At 42.7% G+C, this 18,853-nt stretch overlaps 1 protein-coding gene across 1 annotated transcript in view; it reads right to left on the bottom strand.

Moving 5' to 3' along the window:
• LOC141106724 (heparan-alpha-glucosaminide N-acetyltransferase-like) overlaps window positions 1-18,853 on the bottom strand; it is a 645,511-nt gene that overhangs the window by 333,436 nt on the left and 293,222 nt on the right. The window contains exons 8-9 of the mRNA XM_073597659.1: window positions 7,148-7,224; window positions 4,014-4,044 (exon numbers count right to left, since the gene is read on the bottom strand). Coding sequence (XP_073453760.1) covers window positions 4,014-4,044; window positions 7,148-7,224 — 108 coding nt within the window. The remainder of the gene's footprint in view (window positions 1-4,013; window positions 4,045-7,147; window positions 7,225-18,853) is intronic.

The raw sequence follows: 18,853 nt of genomic DNA, 5'->3' as shown, positions 1-18,853 counted from the left end.
CTGTCCAAAAGGGCCATATCAACCTGCATGACCAGAAAACATGGAGGAGTGTTCCAACCCCCTCCCCACATCTCCAACACTGGTCTGCGCTCTGTGGGAATATCTTGTGAATCTTTACTGGCGTGTAATACCAACAGGACATCACTTTGTATCTCACTTCTTGGCATCTTGCACATATGGAAGGCTTGTGAGAAAAAAGAATGATCAGCTCGACCTGCTTATCTGTGAATTTTAGTCCCAGATTGCGCTCCCACCTGTCAATGTAAGGAGGTCTAACGTCCGGCTGTGGAGACACCAGTAGCTGGTATGTTAGAGAGATCACGTGCCTCAGTGGTGACCTGTCCAGGTAGAGCAATTCAAAGGGGGTTAGTTGCCTCCCAAATGCGTCCAGTGAGGGTAATGAACTTATGTAGTGGGACAGCTGGATCTTCTGCCAGAAGGAGAGTCCCCGCAGTGTCGGGTCGTCTATGATTTGTTGTCTATTTTTCCATTGTCCGTCAATGAGAAAATGTCTAGCCTGTGATCTCTCAGTTAATTTCAGATCTTGGAATCTAGGATCCCTAAGTCCCAGAGTGAAAGCTGGGTTGCCCACTACTGGGATGAGTGGAGAAGGGAGTGGCGCGAGAGACAGGTCTCTGAAAACTTTCCAAGCAGTCCAGATTGTCACCCCCTCCGTGAGGTGGGATAATACCTGTTTCGGCAAAGGGTGCTAGCACCAGGGCAGTTGGTCCAAACGGACCCCCGCCAAGGAGTTTTCTGTATGTACCCATTGTTTCAAGGTTTCGTGTCTGCTCCAGTCTAATATACGGGTTAGATGGCGTGCTGTCGCTGTTTAACCACCTCGCGCCCGCTAGCTGTCAAATGACGGCCAAGCGGCGCAGCTCTCATTCTGGGTGGGCGTCATATGACATCCCCCCAGAACGATGCTTCTCGCCCGCCCCTGGGGGCACGCATCGTGGCGATCGGTGGTGTGGTGTGTCAGTCAGACACACCGCTACACCGATCTCAGTAAAGAGCCTCTGATGGAGGCTCTTTACCACAAGATCAGCCGTGTCCAATCACGGCTGATCACGATGTAAACAGGAAGAGCCGTTGATCGACTTTTCCTCACTCGCGTCTGACAGGGGGGGTCTGTGCTGATTGTTTATCAGTGCAGCCCGCCCAGGACCACCAGGATGCCGCCAGTACCACCAGGGATTGGCACCACCCTGGACCACCAGGGAAATGCCAATCAGTGCCCAGGCAGCTGCCTATCAGTGCCCAGGCAGCTGCCAATCAGTGCCCATCCCAAATGCCTGCCAATGCCAGTGCCATCAGTGATGCCTATCAATGTCATCTATCAGTGCCGCCTGTCAGTGCCCAGCAGTGCCGCCTATCATTGCCCATCAGTGCTGCATATCAGTGCCATCCATCAGTGCCGCCTACCAGTGCCTATCAGTACAGCCTATCAGTGCCCATCAGTGCCACCTCATTGGTGCCACCTCATCTGTGCCACCTTATCAGTGCCCGTCAGTGCCGCCTTATCAGTGCCTGTCAGTTAAGGAGAAAACTTACTTATTTACAAAATTTTATAACAGAAACAAAAGAAAAACTTTTTTTTTTTCAAAATTTTAGGTCTTTTTTTATTTGTTTAGCAAAAAATAAAACACCCCAGAGGTGATCAAATACCACCAAAAGAAAGCTCTATTTGTGGGAACAAAATGATAAAAATTTAATTTGGGTACAGTGTAGCATGATCGCGCAATTGTCATTTAAACAGCAACAGCTGAAAATTGGCTTGGGCAGGAAGGGGGTGTAAGTGCACTGTATTGAGGTGGTAAATGACAATTGCGTGGTCATGCTACACTGTACCCAAACAGAATTTTTATCATTTTGTTCCCACAAATAGAGCTTTCTTTTGGTGGTATTTGATCACCACTGCATTTTTTATTTTTTGCTACACAAAAAAAAAGACCTAAAATTTTTTTAAAAAGTAAGTTTTCTACTTCACTGATGGGCACTGATAAGGCGGCACCGATGATGTGGCACCAATGAGGTGGCACTGATGGGTACTGACGGGCACTGACGATGGGTACTGATAGGTGGCACTGATGGACACTGGTAGGCGGCACTGATGGGTGGCACTGATATACAGCACTGATGGGCATTGATAGGCAGCATTGATGGGCACTGATAGGCAACACTGATGGGCACTGAAAGGCTGCATTGTTGGGTACTTATGGGTGGCACTGATAGGCAGCACTGCTGGGCATTGATAGGCGGCACTGCTGGGCAATAATACGTGGCATTGATGGGCACTGATATGCAGCACTCATAGATGGCATTGATAGGTATCACTGATGGCACTGGCACTGGCAGGCATTGGGGATGGGCACTGATTGGCAGCTGCCTGGGCACTGATTGGCATTTCCCTGGTGGTCTAGGGTGGCATACCTGGTGGTCCAGTGTGGTGGCAATCCCTGGTGGTCCTGGTGTCAGCCTGGTGGTCCTGGGTGGGCATCCGAGGGGGGCTGCGCTGATAAACAATCAGCACAGACCTTCCTGTCAGGAGAGCAGCCGATCGGCTCTCCTCTACCCGCGTCTGTCAGACGCAAGTGAGGAAAAGCCGATCAACGGCTCTTCCTGTTTACATCGTGATCAGCCGTGATTGGACACGGCTGATAACATGGTAAAGAGCCTCCATCAGACTGACACACCACACCACCGATCGCCGTGATGCGCGCCCCCGTAGGCGCACAAGAGCGGTCGTTCTGGATGGCCGTCATATGACGTCCACCCAGAACGAGAGCCGCGCCGTCCAGCCATCATTTGGCGGGGGGGGGGAGAGGTTATTGGCATCCCAATCTTAGTCCATAGGATTCAATATTGAGTTGGACCACCCTTTGCAGCTATAAGAGCTTCAACTCTTCTGGGAAGGCTGTCCACAAGGTTTTTTAATGTGTGTGTAGGAATGTTTGATAATTCTTCCAGAAGCGCATTTGTGAGGTTCGGCACGGATGTTGGACAAGAAGGCCTGGCTCGCAGTCTACGCTCTAATTCATCCCAAAGGTGTTCTATTGGGTTGAGGTCAGGACTCTATGCAGGCCAGTCAAGTTCCTCCACCCCAAACTCGCTCATCCATGTCTTTATGGACCTTGCTTTGTGCATTGGTCCAAAACATTTGTGGAGGGGGGATTATGATGTGGGGTTGTTTTTCAGGGGTTGGGCTTGGCCCCTTTGTTCCAGTGAAGGGAACTCTTAAGGCATCAGAATACCAAGACATTTTACACATTTCATGCTCCCATTTTTGTGGAAACAGTTTGGGGATGGCCCCTTCCTGTTCCAACATGACTGTACATCACTGCACAAAGCAAGGTCCATGAGGACACGGATGAGCGAGTTTGGAGTGGAGGAACTTGACTAGCCTGCACAGAGTCCTGACCTCAACCCGATAGAACACCTTTGGGATGAATTAGAGCAGAGACTGCGAGCCAGGCCTTCTCGTCCACATCAGTGCCTGACCTCACAAATGCGCTTCTGGAAGAATGGTCAAACATTCCCATAGACACACTCCTAAACCTTGTGGACAGCCTTCCCAGAAGACTTGAAACTGTTATAGTTGCAAAGGGCGTGCCAACTCAGTATTGAACCCTACGGATGGAAATTGGGTTCCTATTAAAATTCATGTGGGTGTAAAGGCAGGTGTCCCAATATTTTTTGGTAACAGAGTGTATGTGTTTCAATAGCGTATTTAGTTGTTAATTGTTTTAATTAAGCTTTAATAAGCCAGCAAACTATAACTACTCCCTTATCTGAAGATGGAACACGTCCCCTAGAAAAAAAATGAAAATTATGATGACAGAAAGTAATAATATCCTTTTCCACACAGTCAGTGCATAATTATGGTTATGTGATATGTTCTTAGGGAATAACCATTTTTTATAGACAACAGCATAGAATCAGTCTTTCTTTACAGTAAAACATCCACTAAACATAGGCTTAGAAATATTTTATTACATAAACAAGCTGCTTACCATGGCATCACCAAATCTGCTATTGTCAGACCTGAAACAAACAAATGTCAGACTGGCTTTCAGAAAATATTATACAACATAAGAAGTGCAAAAGATAGAAACAGTAAGTTATATAGATGCCAACAGGGATTTTTTCCGCAAAGAATAGGTGCAGGAACTCATTTATTCAGTATCATTTTGTGACGTTAAGTAATTTGTATCAAATTTGTTAATGATAAGCTGTAAGATATATCCCCAGAAGCCAGCAACAATACACCCCCTTTCAACAATAGTTCCCCCCAGCATCAATAGACCCCCTGCAACAAAATACCCCCAGCAACAATAGATGCATCCCCGCAACAATATATCCCTACCAGCATCAATAGACTCTCCAGCAACCAATAACAACAGACCCTTTGCTTAGCAGTAGATCCCTCCAAGCAACAATTGACCCCCCAGGACCAATAGATTCTCCAGCAGCCAATAACAATAGACCCTTTGCTTAGCAGTAGATCCCTCCAAGCAACAATTGACCCCCCAGGACCAATAGATTCTCCAGCAGCCAGCATCAATAGACCCTCCAGCACACCTTGCCATTACATACATTCAGTGCTGGAGGTGCCAGGACTGCGTTCCCCCCGAGTTCCTGCTGAAAAAAAGCCCTGGATACCAGTATATGAAAAACTTACTAATGCCGCATATAATAAACTCCGAAGGTTTCTCCGACGGAACTCCAACGGATTTCCGCTCAAGCGGTCTTGCCTACACACGGTCACACCAAAGTCCGACCGTCCAGAACGCAGTGACGTACAACACGTACGACAGGACTAGAAAGGAAGTGCAATAGCCAGTAGCCAATAGCTTCCGTCTCATACTTGCTTCAGAGCATGCATCGTTTTTGGTCTGTCGAAACAGCATACAGACGAGCAGTTTTACCAATAGGAATTGGTTCCGTCGGAAATATTTAGAACATGTTCTATTTCTAGGTCCATCAGAATTTTTGAAAAAAAAAGTCAGATGAGGCATACACACGATCGGAATAGATGATGAAAAGCTCCCGTCGGACTTTTTCTGTTGGACATTCCGCTTGTGTGTACACGGCTTAATAGTTTCAGATAATTTGTTGGTGAAATAAGAATGTTATCAATGATTCACCACTGATTGCTACAGAGACTTGGCTTGCTTAAATTCAAATTCATTATATAAGTTCACATTTTATTACATTTTATATCAAAATCCTTATATGGACACAAAAGCATTTTTTATTTTATTTTTGTAAGCCAGCATCTTAAGCCCAGAAAGTAAATACTTACTCTTGACGATGCCTAAACAAAAATGGCACCATTGTTATGGAGAAAAAGGCAGATAAAGGTATTCATGAGAGGAATACTGTAAACTTTGTGAGAGGTTATCAATACTTGTGAGAGCTACATTTTAACATTGCTTAGCCTTTGTGTACATAACATGAAAAAAGACACCCCCTGGAAATCATAAAGACTGGTGCAGATAGATTTTTCAAAAGCGTCTCATGTGTGTTCTAAAAGTGGCACAGTGTGCACCAAATTCATATATCTGTCTAGTACGTGTACTTATATTTGGCTCATGCTGCACCACTTTGCAAACCAAATGCAAACCATTTGGTGGAGGGGGGATTATGGTGTGGGGTTTTTTTTTCAGGGGTTGGGCTTGGCCCCTTAGTTCCAGTATAGGGAACTCTTAAGGCATCAGCATAGCAAGACATTTTGGACAATTTCATGCTCCCAACTTTGTGGGAACAGTTTCCTGTTCCAACATGAGTGCGCACCAGTGCACAAACAAGGTCCATAAAGACATGGAAGTTTGGGTTGGAAGAACTTAACTGCCCTGCGCAGAGTCCTGACCTCAACTTGATAGAACCTTTGGGATGAATTAGAGTGGAGACTGCGAGCCAGGCCTTCTTGTCCAACATCAGCACCTGACCTCACAAATGCGCTTCTGGAAGAATGGTCAAACATTCCTATAGACACACTCCTAAACCTTGTGGACAGCCTTCCCAGAAGAGTTGAAGCTGTTATAACTGCAAAGTGTGGGCCAACTCAATTTTGAACCCTACGGACTAAGACTGGGATGCCATTAAAGTTCATCTGCGTGTAAAGCCAGGTGTCACAATACTTTTGACAATATAGTGTATTAACAAATGGGATTAATGCCTGAAAAGTGATGCAGCAGTTTTATTGAAATCCCCCACTATCTCTGAGTGTTGGCTAGAGTCTGACAATAGAGGGCTTGGTGTGACAACACTCCCTCATTCATGTGACAGTGCTCAGGACTAGAAATTGGCTGCTGGACCTATGCACTGTCACGTAGAAGGTGACATGCTCCCTCAAACCTGGAACCACTGGCTATTTTTGCCAGTTGATGCAGGAGAAGGTGTGGTAGTGGAGCACTGTCAGGGTGTGGCTTCTACCACAATTATTTTTCTTGCAGTCATCCAGCAACAATAATAACTGTACTACCTGACATTCAGATACCGATTAAGGACAGGACCTACAAATATGTATGAGAATTAGGTTCTTGAAAAATTTTCAACAGTCTCTACTTTCAAAAAAAGTTTATCATATTAATTAAAAATGATGATCTACTGAAAGCAGCTGGTTCTTTTTCTAAATAGCAATATTTCAAAGGAGCCGTTACAAAGTGATTCATTGAGGAGAGCAATAGAATATATACTGTTATCCAGCCTCGGGGACTATAATTAAGAAAACCATCAAGAGCTATTTTATTCATGAAATGATGTGCAGAAATAAAAACTGAGAATGATATACTGTATACTTTTCTAAAAACTTTGCTCACTGACTTCACCAGCTTGTTAGAGGAATGCAATAGTTAAACAAATAAATTTTAGATCAAGAAAATAATGGCCCTCAGTGCAGCAAGAAAATACATTTAGCAATCTCAAGCTTATTTCAAGATCAATATGGTCCTGCTGATTTGTCGAAGTGGCTTTTATGAAGTTAAGACACAGAGTTCATTGTTAAATACCCCTACCTACTAAGTTGATGGTGGTCCATATTAATTCCTTTTCTTTTATGAATCAATAAGGAGATTACTGATTTGCTTAAAAGGTTCTTAGTTGTGGGGGCTGTGGTGCTTTTTTTATGGGACATCTTGCTTACCGTTCCAAGGAGCGTGCTGGAAGAACCAATATCCGCCTCCTCCATAGTTGCAAAACACCATTACAGTCAGAGAGAAGCTGGACAGGAATGAAACAATATTAAAGCAACTATTTGGACAAAACATTGAATCTGTATAAATCTATTATTTATTAGTTCAATATAAGAAGCCTCAACACCTGAGTTACGTATGATGGAATTAGGGGATGGCCAGAAAAACATTCCTCCTTATGTAACCATGGAGGAGTTGGGGAAGGAGATGATTGCTGCTGACAGACACTGCTGATGACAAGGAAATAGTTGTAGGACAGGTTTTCTAAGATGTCTAGTTAATGTTCCTCCTTCGTATTGTGGCCAGCCAAGACAGAGGGTGGGTGCTTCCCATAGACATGAGATCATACATTCTTATATAAAAGTTCAGCTCTCCTGTTTTCTGACACCTGTGCCAAAGCTTGAGCTATGCTTGCAGTGTGAGTTGTAGATCCCTTACTCTTCCTTGAATCAGCTGGCTCTGAAGAAGTGAAATCATATTTGTACAATGCATAATAGGAGACCTGTCATCCAGAAAGGAAATATAACTGCCAAAGTCCACGAGCGCTAGAATATAGACCATGTTATAGGAACTCCCCCGTTAGTCAATCTTCACTGGAACAGGGGGCAATATTTTCCTTCTTCAATTGTTCTGATGACAACCGTTCCCTTTCCAAGCAGTGCCCACCAGTGAGTGCTGAAGGGGCAGAGCTTGACTGACAGTCACTGGTCTCCACTCAAAGAAAACAAAGAACTGAATAATTAGCAGTCATGTGATCACTCAGTTCTGGGTCTTAGAGCCAACATGGGACAGCTGCAGGGTCCCACCGATGCTGCAGCATGGAGGTGAGTATGTAGGTTTTTTTCTTTTTAATTTCCATACTTCTTCAAACTTCAGAATTAATTAAAAATCCAGGATTCACCAACTGTCCAGATTGCTCTCACACAAGAAATTTAAGCCCCAAAGAAGGGAATTTGTGTATGAACCCTAAAACACATTGGATGCAAACTCTTGATAGCCCAATTCCTAATGCTTGGTGCTCTCAATCCTTACATCCATAAAAGCTAATTCTGGGGCTGAGGCACTGCTGAGCGGTAGAGAGCTGCTGCTTCCACGAAAGCTTGGAGTCCTTTGTGTGAAAGCCTTGGTGTTCCTGCTAGTCCCTCTGCTTTCCTATTAAAAACTGCCTACACTAGGCATGAGAACACACCACTGTCAGTTTGCTAGCTATGCTGGGATCTCAGCCTGTTCTACTCCAATGATCAGACTTGTCCTGACACTCCCTCCCCCCTGCAAAGCCTTTCACTGTGAAGATCGGTGTGCTGTTGCTTCTCCACCCTCCAGCTCATTTGCAGCTGAGAACAGAAGATATATGATCACTTATAAAAAAGGAAAAAAAGGTAGATATATATATATTTTTTTTATATCTATACACAAATGCTTTCATTTCTATTTTAAACTTAATGGGCTGTTTTACAAGGTGATCGTTTACAATGACTTTAAAGTGATTGTAAAGTCTAGTTTTTTTTCTATTAAAATAACATATTATACTTACCTGCTCTGTGTAGTGGTTTTGCACAGAGCAGCCCATATCCTTCTCTTCTTGGGTCCCTGGCTGGAGCTCCTGGCCCCTTCTCCTGATGAGTGCTCCCACAGCAAGCAGCTTGCTATGGGGGCACCTGAGCCAAGCTGTAGCTCTGTGTATCCATTCAGACACAGAGCTGCAGTTCGGCCCCGTCCCCTCTCTCTCCTGATTGGGTAATTGAGTTTGATTGACAGCAGAGGAGCCAATGATGCCCCTGCTCTGTCTCAGCCAATCGGGAGGGGGAGTGCCGGAACGGTCGAGGCACTCGTGGACATCTCTGGATTGAGATGGGGCTCAGGTAAGTATTGGAGGGGCTGAGGGGAGCTGCTGCACACAGAAAGCTTTTTATCTTAATGCATAGAATGAATTAAGATAAAAAACATTCTGCCTTTACAACCACTTTAAATATTATCAAACTTTAGAGGATTCCTGAAAAGCCTACACAGCTGATACTGGAGGAATGCAGAATGAGAAAAATTTAGAAATTGAACAACAAGAATTTAATGGAATGAAGATGTGTCAATTAACCTCTTCTCACCTACACTATAACCAAAAGACAGCTACAATGTGGGTTTCCAGTTCTGGGAGAGCAGCCACGTCCTCCCAGAATCCCACCTCACCCGCGCCCCTTGAGGCGTGCATCCAGCGCACTCTGTGACCACTGTGCCCTTCGGACACAGCTGATCACAGATAGTGGTAAAGGGCCAATCACAGCAGCCCTTTACCATGTGATCAGCTGTGTCTAATCACAGCTGATCATATGTAAACAGACTTGCCTGCTATTGGCACTCCTTTCCTCACACGCTGGGTCTGTGTGAGGAAAGGACAGGCGATACCCAGCAAGGCTGTCAGTACATTGTTTACACTAATAATCTGGGCACTGATCACCAGTGCCCTGATTATCAATTCAGCCCCAACAGTGGCAATCAGTGCTCATCAGTGCAGCCTATCAGTGCCCATTAGTGCAGCTTATCAGTGCCCATCAGTGCTGCCTATCAGTGCTCATCAGTGCCAACTATCAGTGCCCCTTAGCGCCACCTACCAGTACACATCGGTGCTGCCTCATTAGTGCCTCTTCATCAGTGCAGCCTCATCAGTGCCCATCATGGCCCAATAGTGCAGCTTATTGCCCCGTACACACGGTCAGATTTTCAGACGGAAAATGTGTGATAGGACCTTGTTGTCGGAAATTCCGACCGTGTGTAGGCTCCATCACACATTTTCCATCGGATTTTCTGACACACAAAGTTTGAGAGCTTGCTATAAAATTTTCCGACAACAAAATCCGTTGTCGGAATTTCCGATCGTGTGTACACAAATCCGACGCACAAAGTGTCACGCATGCTCAGAATAAATAAAGAGATGAAAGCTATTGGCTATTGCCCCATTTATAGTCCCGACGTACGTGGTGTACGTCACCGCGTTCAGAATGATCAGATTTTTCGACAACTTTGTGTGACCGTGTGTGTGCAAGACAAGTTTGAGCCAACATCTGTCGGAAAAAATCCTAGCATTTTGTTGTCGGAATGTCCAATCAATGTCCGACCGTGTGTAAGGGGCATATCAGTGCCCATCAGTGCTGCCTCATCAGTGCCACCTCATCAGCGCAGCCTCTTCCATGTCCATCAGTGCAGCCTCATTAGTGCATATCAGGGTAGCCTCATCAGTGCCCATCAGTGCAGCCTCACCAGCACACATCAGTGAAGAAGGAAAATTACATATTTGCAAAAACAGAAACTAAGAAAAACTTTTTTTTAAAACATTTTTGGTCTTTCTTTAGCAAAAAATATAAGCCTCATTGGTGATTAAATACTACCAAAAGAAAGCTCTATCTGTCTCAAAAAAAATTCATATGTGTACAGTGTTGCATGACCGTGCAATTGTCATTCAAAGTGCAACAGCACTGAAAGCTGAAAATTTGCCTGGGCAGGAAGGGGATGAAAGTGCCCTGTACTGAAGTGGTTAATAAATGACAAATGGAAAACATGTCTATTTATTTCTATTTGCATTAAATACTATGTTTATACGTCACAATTTCATTCTGTATGCATATCTATGTGCAATATACCCTGCTTTTACTCATCATGATTTAATTCTGTACTCACTGAAATGTATAATTTAATAAATTTTATTTTAATGTTTTTAGAGAATAAAGTTTCTTATTGGAAGACTGAATATAGTTAAATTCTTACTATGTTATTTAGATAGTGTTAGAACATAGGAAATGTGTTGAACTGTCATTTCTCTAAAACAGAAATCTTAGACTGCAGTTCATTCTCCTTCTCGCTCACCCACCTTGGAGGCATTACCGCTAGTAAAAGCAGACACATCTTTAGCTAGATAAATGTATATAGCCTGCCAATTGCACACATTATTGTTACCACTTTTCCTACTAAAAACAAACATGCATAAATATTGATCACAATCCCCCAATTTGAGAGACCCTGGGGTCACCCATTGAAATTGACACAGGCTTTTATCGAGCTGGAATTCGTAAATAACACTTGCTTATTTGTATCAGGATCGTACATGTTTAAATGGCATTTTTTCTGTATTTTGTATTGGGAGGTATAGCACAGGAGGGTTCATAATATTTGAAACCCATTGTGAAAAAAAAAAAAATAAATCCTTCTTTACCTGTGAAAGGTGGCATTAAATATTTACCTTTTCTGCTGCTCCATTCACAGGTTCTCATCCCTTACATCTGCCTATAAACCAACACTTCCAGGAGTGTTGATCTCTTGGGTCCCCCACAACTTCCAGTGATTCCTCCCTTTGATCTCATGTCACTACTGTTTCCTACAGAGACATGAGGTCAGAAGGAGAAACCAGTGAGAGCTGTGGGGGCCCCAGAGATCAACACTCTCAGAAGTATCAGTTTTCCCAATAGATTTTGGTGGGTTCAGCTGTGTTCAGTGTTGAAGACACTTGGTAACATCAGAATTTACTGCCTTCTTTAATAGGTATGGGAGGTCACTTTAAATGAACCTCTCTCCCTATGGTATTTAGTTTACCAGAAGTAAATTGACATACGCAAAGGAAACCACTGTGCCTGAACTTTTGTTTGTTTAAAGATTTACCTCTTGCTTGCCCTGGGATCCCCAATACCTGAGCGTGGGCGTCCGCAGAACTTTTTTCAGGGCGGGGGGGGGGGGGCATCATTTTAAGGTCACTCATGCAATATAAAAAAGATGTACATTCTCTAGGCTATATTTATATGGGCATGGTATGCCAGGCCTGAGTAATTTCCAATATAAAGTGACGCTGAATTCCAGTGGTTGAAAGATATGTGTTATATATGAGATAATTCAGCTTCACTTTGGATTGGAAGTTACTCAGGCCAAGCGTCCCCCCAGTCCATGCCCATATACATGTAGCCTAGAGAATGTACTTCTTTTTATATTGCAATGTATTGCAATACATCTGTTGTGGCCATATTTTGATCTTGATGGAAACAGCCTATACAAAGTGAAGAAGATGAATTAACTCTTAAAATACACAGACATTACATCAGAACAAACCAAACTATAACTGGCATTGAAGTAGGAGGTATTACACACAAATTATGTATATTTGCAGACGATATATTACTTTTTCTATCATCACCACAGGTCTCTGGTCCTAACTTAATACCAGCTCTTGATGGATTTGCAGCCCTATCCGGCCTTATGATTAATCCTAAGAAATGCCTAGTGCTTAATATTTCACTCACAAACATGGAGTTGATCCCGGCTAGGGCTGCACTCCCATTCACATGGGCAGAAAAATCAATCCCATATCTTGGAATTCATTTAACAGCATCTCATTCTGACTTATTCTCAACCAATTATCCTCCTGTATTAAGACAGATCACAAACCTAATAAAACAATGGTCGCAACTTCCTTTATCCTGGATAGGGAAGATTAATGCAATCAAAATGACTATTCTACCCAAATTGCTTTATCTATTCAAAGTCCTCCCTATTCCAATTCCTTCCTATTTTTTGAGAATAGTACAAAAAAGAGCAACTTCGTTTATATGGGGCTCTTCTAAACCACGTATACCTATACACACACTACATCTTCCCAAAAATAAAGGAGGCCTGGGATACCCTAATTTTACTAACTACTACAGAGCAGCACATTTGGCCAGTCTGTCCAAATACCATGCAAAACAGGAAATCCCATTATGGGTATTTATAGAGGCTTCAAAAAATGACCCTCTATTAATATCAAACTTATTATGGCTTGATCCTAAAGACTGCTTTAAAATTCATAATCCCATAACTAAACACTTCTTATCTCTCTGGGATAAACTAAAAACCAAATATCAGTTACAATCTCCACACAATCCTCTCCTTTCTTTTATCAGAAATCCGGCCTTTTATCCGGCATGGATCTACCCAAATTCTTTTAAAGCTTGGACAACATCAGGCATTCAGACACTAAATGACTTCATAGCATCTAAATCATTCCTTTCATTCCCATCGCTTAGAGAAAAATATGATCTACCAAACTCTGAGATATTTAGATATCTCCAAATCAAAAATTTCTATACACCATTCCTAAAGGGGGATACACCATTATCCCAATTATCCATTTTTGAATCAATCTGTACAAAAAATCCATTTGCTAAAGGTACAATTTCATCACATTTAGAATCAATTATATGGAGTAGCAAATCTTAATAGACCCTCTTACGTTCAGAGGTGGGAGGAGGACCTGGGACGAACTTTAGAAGACACGGACTGGTCTAACATATGGCTCACATCTAAGTCATCTTCACCCAACATCTTAGCACTGGAGACAAATTATAAAGTCCTAACTCGCTGGTACCTTGTACCCGCTAGAGTGGCAAAATATTCACCTAATACCTCAGCTCTTTGTTTTCGAGGATGCCCAGAAATAGGCACACATTTACACATATGGTGGACGTGCCCAGTAATCCAAACCTTCTGGAAGAAAGTCTTCGTGATTGCATCTAAAATATTTAAAAAAATAATACAACCAGATCCATATTTAACTTTACTTAATCTAAAACCGGAATGGTTAACACTCTCTCAATTCAAACTTATGATCCAACTAATAACGGCTGCAAAACAAACAGTGGCCAAGGCATGGAAATCTCCTACATTGGTACTAGCAGAAACAATTCACAGAATGAATAATACACTGTCCCATGCTAAGATGGTAGCCATCGATCAAAATCAAATTCCAAAATTTGAAAAACTTTGGCATCCTTGGATAAAACAACAGTTCCTGTCAAACTTCAATGACTCTGTCCTGTTGCCATGGTAACAGATTAAATGACTTACAGAGACACCCATTCTAAGGCTTCAAAGAGAACTAAAAAGAATAATAAACTGACGAGCGGGACAACCTTGTGGACCATACCTCTACCTTTCAACCCTTTTTCTTCTTTCTCTTTTCTTTTCTCCACCTTACGATTAAAGCTCATTATCAGAAGTTATTTGACCTATATACACTCTACCTGTAAACAATATGTATAGTAGGTATAAATCATTTAAATACCTACAAAAGTAACTAAGGAAATGACATATATCTTTAATTTAGGTTTACGTGAACCCAATGTTTAATATTTAAAATTTCATGATATTTACCTATATAAACCCTACTGTAAAACAATGAGCTTACTTTATAGATCCTTGTAAACTTACTTTATGTATCTTTATAATATTGTATACTCAATAAACTTCTTTTGACAAGGAAAATACACAGACATATCTTTGCAGTAATAGCTGTCCAACTTTACAGCAATATATAAATCAAAATGCTCCTCCTAACTGCTGTTACCTGTGGTTCTTCTTCTGTTGCTTGCATATGTATATGCCACTCACTTCAGGTTAGGATTTCCTGTGATGTGATGATGAGTAGGCACTGGCAGGGTATCACTCAGCAGCTCGACCACTGACTGCACTTAGTGGGCAGCGCCGGCTGGATCTACACAACATGTACACAGGCAGGCAGCCAATCACTGAAGAGGAGCAGCGGAGCTGCCGAGCAGCCAAGCCATCTTATCCGATGATCGGGCCGGGGGTGAGGGAGGGACATCAGATGTGTCAGAACAGAGAGCAGCTAACTCAGAAAAAGTCAGCGGCGGCCATTGACTGTAGCAGTAATATAGGCTGTCCCAATGCTAGCTGTCCATGTGGCTACTGATCCCAGCACCACCTCTTCAGGCCCTGCCAGCCCTCCTGGCTGCAGCTGCCTCTCTCCACTGCCCATGCCATCACAGTCCACTCCACTGGCTCTGCACTCATCCCAGACTGCAATCTCCCAATCCTCTCAGTTCCTCCTGGAGATTTGCCTCGCAGTGCTCTCCTTCTGTCCTGTCCTTGCTCCCATGCCACTTGTCTAGGACACCTCCGTGTGTCTTGAGGGGGTCCTGTCCACACCGAGCCCAGGCCCAAGGTCACCCCACCTCCCAGACTGGGGAGCTCCCTCAAAGGCCACGACAGCCTAGCACTCCATCTCCAGCTTCCACCCAAACTACTCCTCCCCAGCTGGGCTGACCCTGAGTATTTAAGGAGGCCTGCCCCCTGCCAATCAAGGTTGGAGATTAGTCAGGACTCCTTAGAATACTCCAGGCAGCTCCACCTCTCCTTCATTTCTTTCCAGAAGATTCCAGCATGTTCTGGAAAGAAGTTGGAGGTCTCAGTGATGCTACCTGTGAGTCACCCAGCTCTGCCTAATTTACTGCCAACCCAGATCAAACAAACAGGCTTGGCTGCCAGCCAAACCTGAAATGTACCTACTCTAACAATCTCTATACACTTCTAGCACACTAGAGGGTGCTACACGTGCAAATGCTTTTAGTACACACAAAGTGTTATTTTTTCTATAGTTTTTGGCTATCGAAGATCATGTTTAAATTAATTTTTTTTTTTTTAATCATTTTAGGTAGTGTGGTAAGGTAATCTCCTGTCGGGTCTTTCAAGGTTCTTGGGACTGTGAAAGGGTCTCATTTTCACTAACTTCCTGCCATTTACAACCCCTGTGGATAACCAAGTCACTCTTAACACTTTAGCATCAATGTATTGCTTCAGACGAAAAGGTGATGTCCTTTGTGATACTCCCTGCCACTATATGCATGATGATCAGGGGCTCATTCATAGATAAGACTAGGCACCCCTTATCAATCTTCCTCTGCTTAGAAGCTACACCGCACCTTAAAGTAAAACTCCAGCATTTTTTTCTGGTTTTGGATAAACTAAGGAACGGTTATAACATTGGTTAGGCAAACAAAAATTCCCATCTCACTTACAAGCCAGCCTGCAACAAACCAATCTAACCATGTCGAACAGTTCACATTAAAACAAGCTTAGTTTGCACACATTTGCAAAAATATGTGTAAGCTGCAGAGCCACTTCACGGTATCCTAGTGTACTGCAGTCCTAACCCTAAATTTGGACAGGTATGCCTGAAAGGAGCTCACCCCTTCTTAAAGGTATAGGGACACACTAGACACCCAGCAATAGCACAATGTCAGCGAAGGTATCCAGTGCATCCCCTCACCAATTCACCAACAGTACAAACAAATGACAACCACACCAACCTATAACTGGCCTTTGCAGCAAGGAGCACATAGACGGGCGATGCATGTCAAAAAATAAGAAAATTTCCCAGCTCACTTACCAGCCAGCCTGCAACAGACTGAATTAACCCTTATGCCTTGTACACACGATAGGATTTTCCGACAGCAAAATCCATGTTTTTTTTCCGATGGATGTTGGCTCAAACTTGTCTTGCAAACACACGGTCACACAAAGTTGGTCGGAAATTTTTAACGTCAAGAACGCGGTGACGTACAACACATACGACAAGCTGAGAAAAATGAAGTTCAATAGCCAACGCGGCTCTTCTGCTTGAGTCCGAGCATGCGTGGAACTTTGTGCGTCGGAATTGTGTACACACGATCTGAATTTCCGACAACGGATTTTGTTGTCTGAAAATTTGAGATCCAGATCTCAAATTTTGTGTGACGGAAATTCCTATGGAAAACGTGTGATGGAGCCTACACACGTTCAGAATTTCTGACAACAAGGTTCCATCAAACATTTTCCGTAGGAAAATCCAACCGTGTGTACGGGGCATAACAGTTCATGTTCACAATGGGGTTTTAGTTTACACATATTTGCAAATATATGCGTATGCTGCAGAGGCCATGGTACCCTAGTGTACTGCAGTCCTAACGCTATAAATTTTGAGGTATAGGAACGCACTGGACACCCAGCAATTCAGTTTCTCTTTTGTCCTGGTGACCATTGCCATCAGGAGTGAAGGCCATAGCAATCCAAAATTTTACATCTGTCACAGGAACAAGCGTAAGGAGGAATTCTTCTAATGGGGACACCAGTGACAATTGACAGAGCTATGGTTTTCTCTTATTTTGGGGAGATTTCTACTCACTTCCTGTTGTGTCTCTGGGGACAAGGTGTACAGGGAGAAAACAGGCAGCAATAAAAATCAGATTCTAACCCTTTCACACTCTATCAAAAACAAAAAAAAATTGTCTAGAGGTACGCTTTGATGAAAAAATGTCTGTGAAATGTTTAGACACAATAAACTTTAATTTCGTAAAACATCAGATTTTTTGCACTTTAGCCGAACAATGGTTAGGTGGTGGCAGTGATTCCAATATGGCACCTTACTACTTGGCGTGGTTTGACCATTTATTCAAATGTGATCATGTGGGGTTTATAAACAGGGAAATCTTATAATCCTAGTCTAATATAGAGCATCATCCACACTTTTATCATTCTCACAGTCTGATATTTTCTTATGCACTTTGCCTACCAACTTTCTGATATTGTTTGGTCAGGCCTATTTAAGATAAATATTAAATATAGATTGCACAGGAAATCATTTATAAGCAATTTTCAATAAGTGTGCTTTTATCTCTTAATACTTTTAAGCATCTAAGACACCATAAAGCCAACTGAAAGTACACATTGTACATGATCCATAAGATGCCAAGATAACTACATTTCCACAATATCATCCTTACACCATTACATAAGCATCTCAACAGTCCGTAGCAGAAGGGTTAACTGTCGAGGAAGTGCACAAATGGAGGAGAACAAATCAAGATTTCATTTTCTAATTATTTTCTGTCATAAAACAATCCAATTCTCCCAATGAGCTTTGAAAAGCTGCTGTACATAATGAAATGGATTCTGGATTTACGACATTTTCTTTGAAAAGCGCCATACCTTTGCCTTGTCGCTGTAATTACAATACTATCAGATTCTTTTGCACTTTTTTACATTTGAGCAATGTTTTTTTCAAAGAAAGTAGTTACAAATGTTTGGTCAATTTAATTGGAATATGACTGAAATGTATCTATAAATGAAGCCTGCAACAGCTGCAAGCTTTATTCATGTCAGCACTACTGATACACAGAGCAGACCCCGTGATAATGTCCAAGGTTCTAAAAGCAGAATTAAACTCTGCTGTCAGTGCAAGGTTTTCTATCATAATGTGCAAGTGTAAACAGCATATTTGTAGATAAAAGAAAGACGGCACTTTGATCTTCTGCAAATTAATACATTTATTAATCCAGGTGTGGTACAAAATAATACAAGGCTTACGCGTTTCAGCGTGCAGCCTTAATTATAGCCAATCCTTTATTCATTGGGGAAGATCAAGCTGCCGGCTTTCTTTAATTTACACAGGGCCGATGTGGCAGATATACTTGCCAAAGTACCTCACTTCAGCAGTTTGACAGCCATGATGTCCCTTGTTGCTCTGTAGCTGATGCTGACATCTTCGCCCGGGCTTCTTACAGATTCGGTATCTTTGGTCCTTTGTTCCGGCACAAAGGTGAAACACAGAGAACTCAGAAAGAGAGAGCAGATCAGACACAAAGAAAAGAGCCAGTGATGGCATGGGCAGGAAGGTGAAGAGATTATAGAAGAAGGATACACTGATCATACTAGAGAGTAGTAGCAGAGAGATTGCAATAGAAGAGAGCATGATGGCAAAATGGAAAAAGAAAGGAAACCAGAAGATGTAGAAATGAGCAGGACTTGTGAAGGAGTGGAGAAGCTAAGACAATGAGCCAGACAGCAGAGAAGGAGAAGAGAGTTAAGAA

Source organism: Aquarana catesbeiana, linkage group LG08 (genome assembly GCF_042186555.1).
Source record: "Aquarana catesbeiana isolate 2022-GZ linkage group LG08, ASM4218655v1, whole genome shotgun sequence".
Classification (NCBI taxonomy): Eukaryota; Metazoa; Chordata; class Amphibia; order Anura; family Ranidae; genus Aquarana; species Aquarana catesbeiana.
The sequence above is the reverse complement of the archived record's forward strand: the minus strand, read 5'-3'. Positions and strand labels throughout refer to the sequence as shown.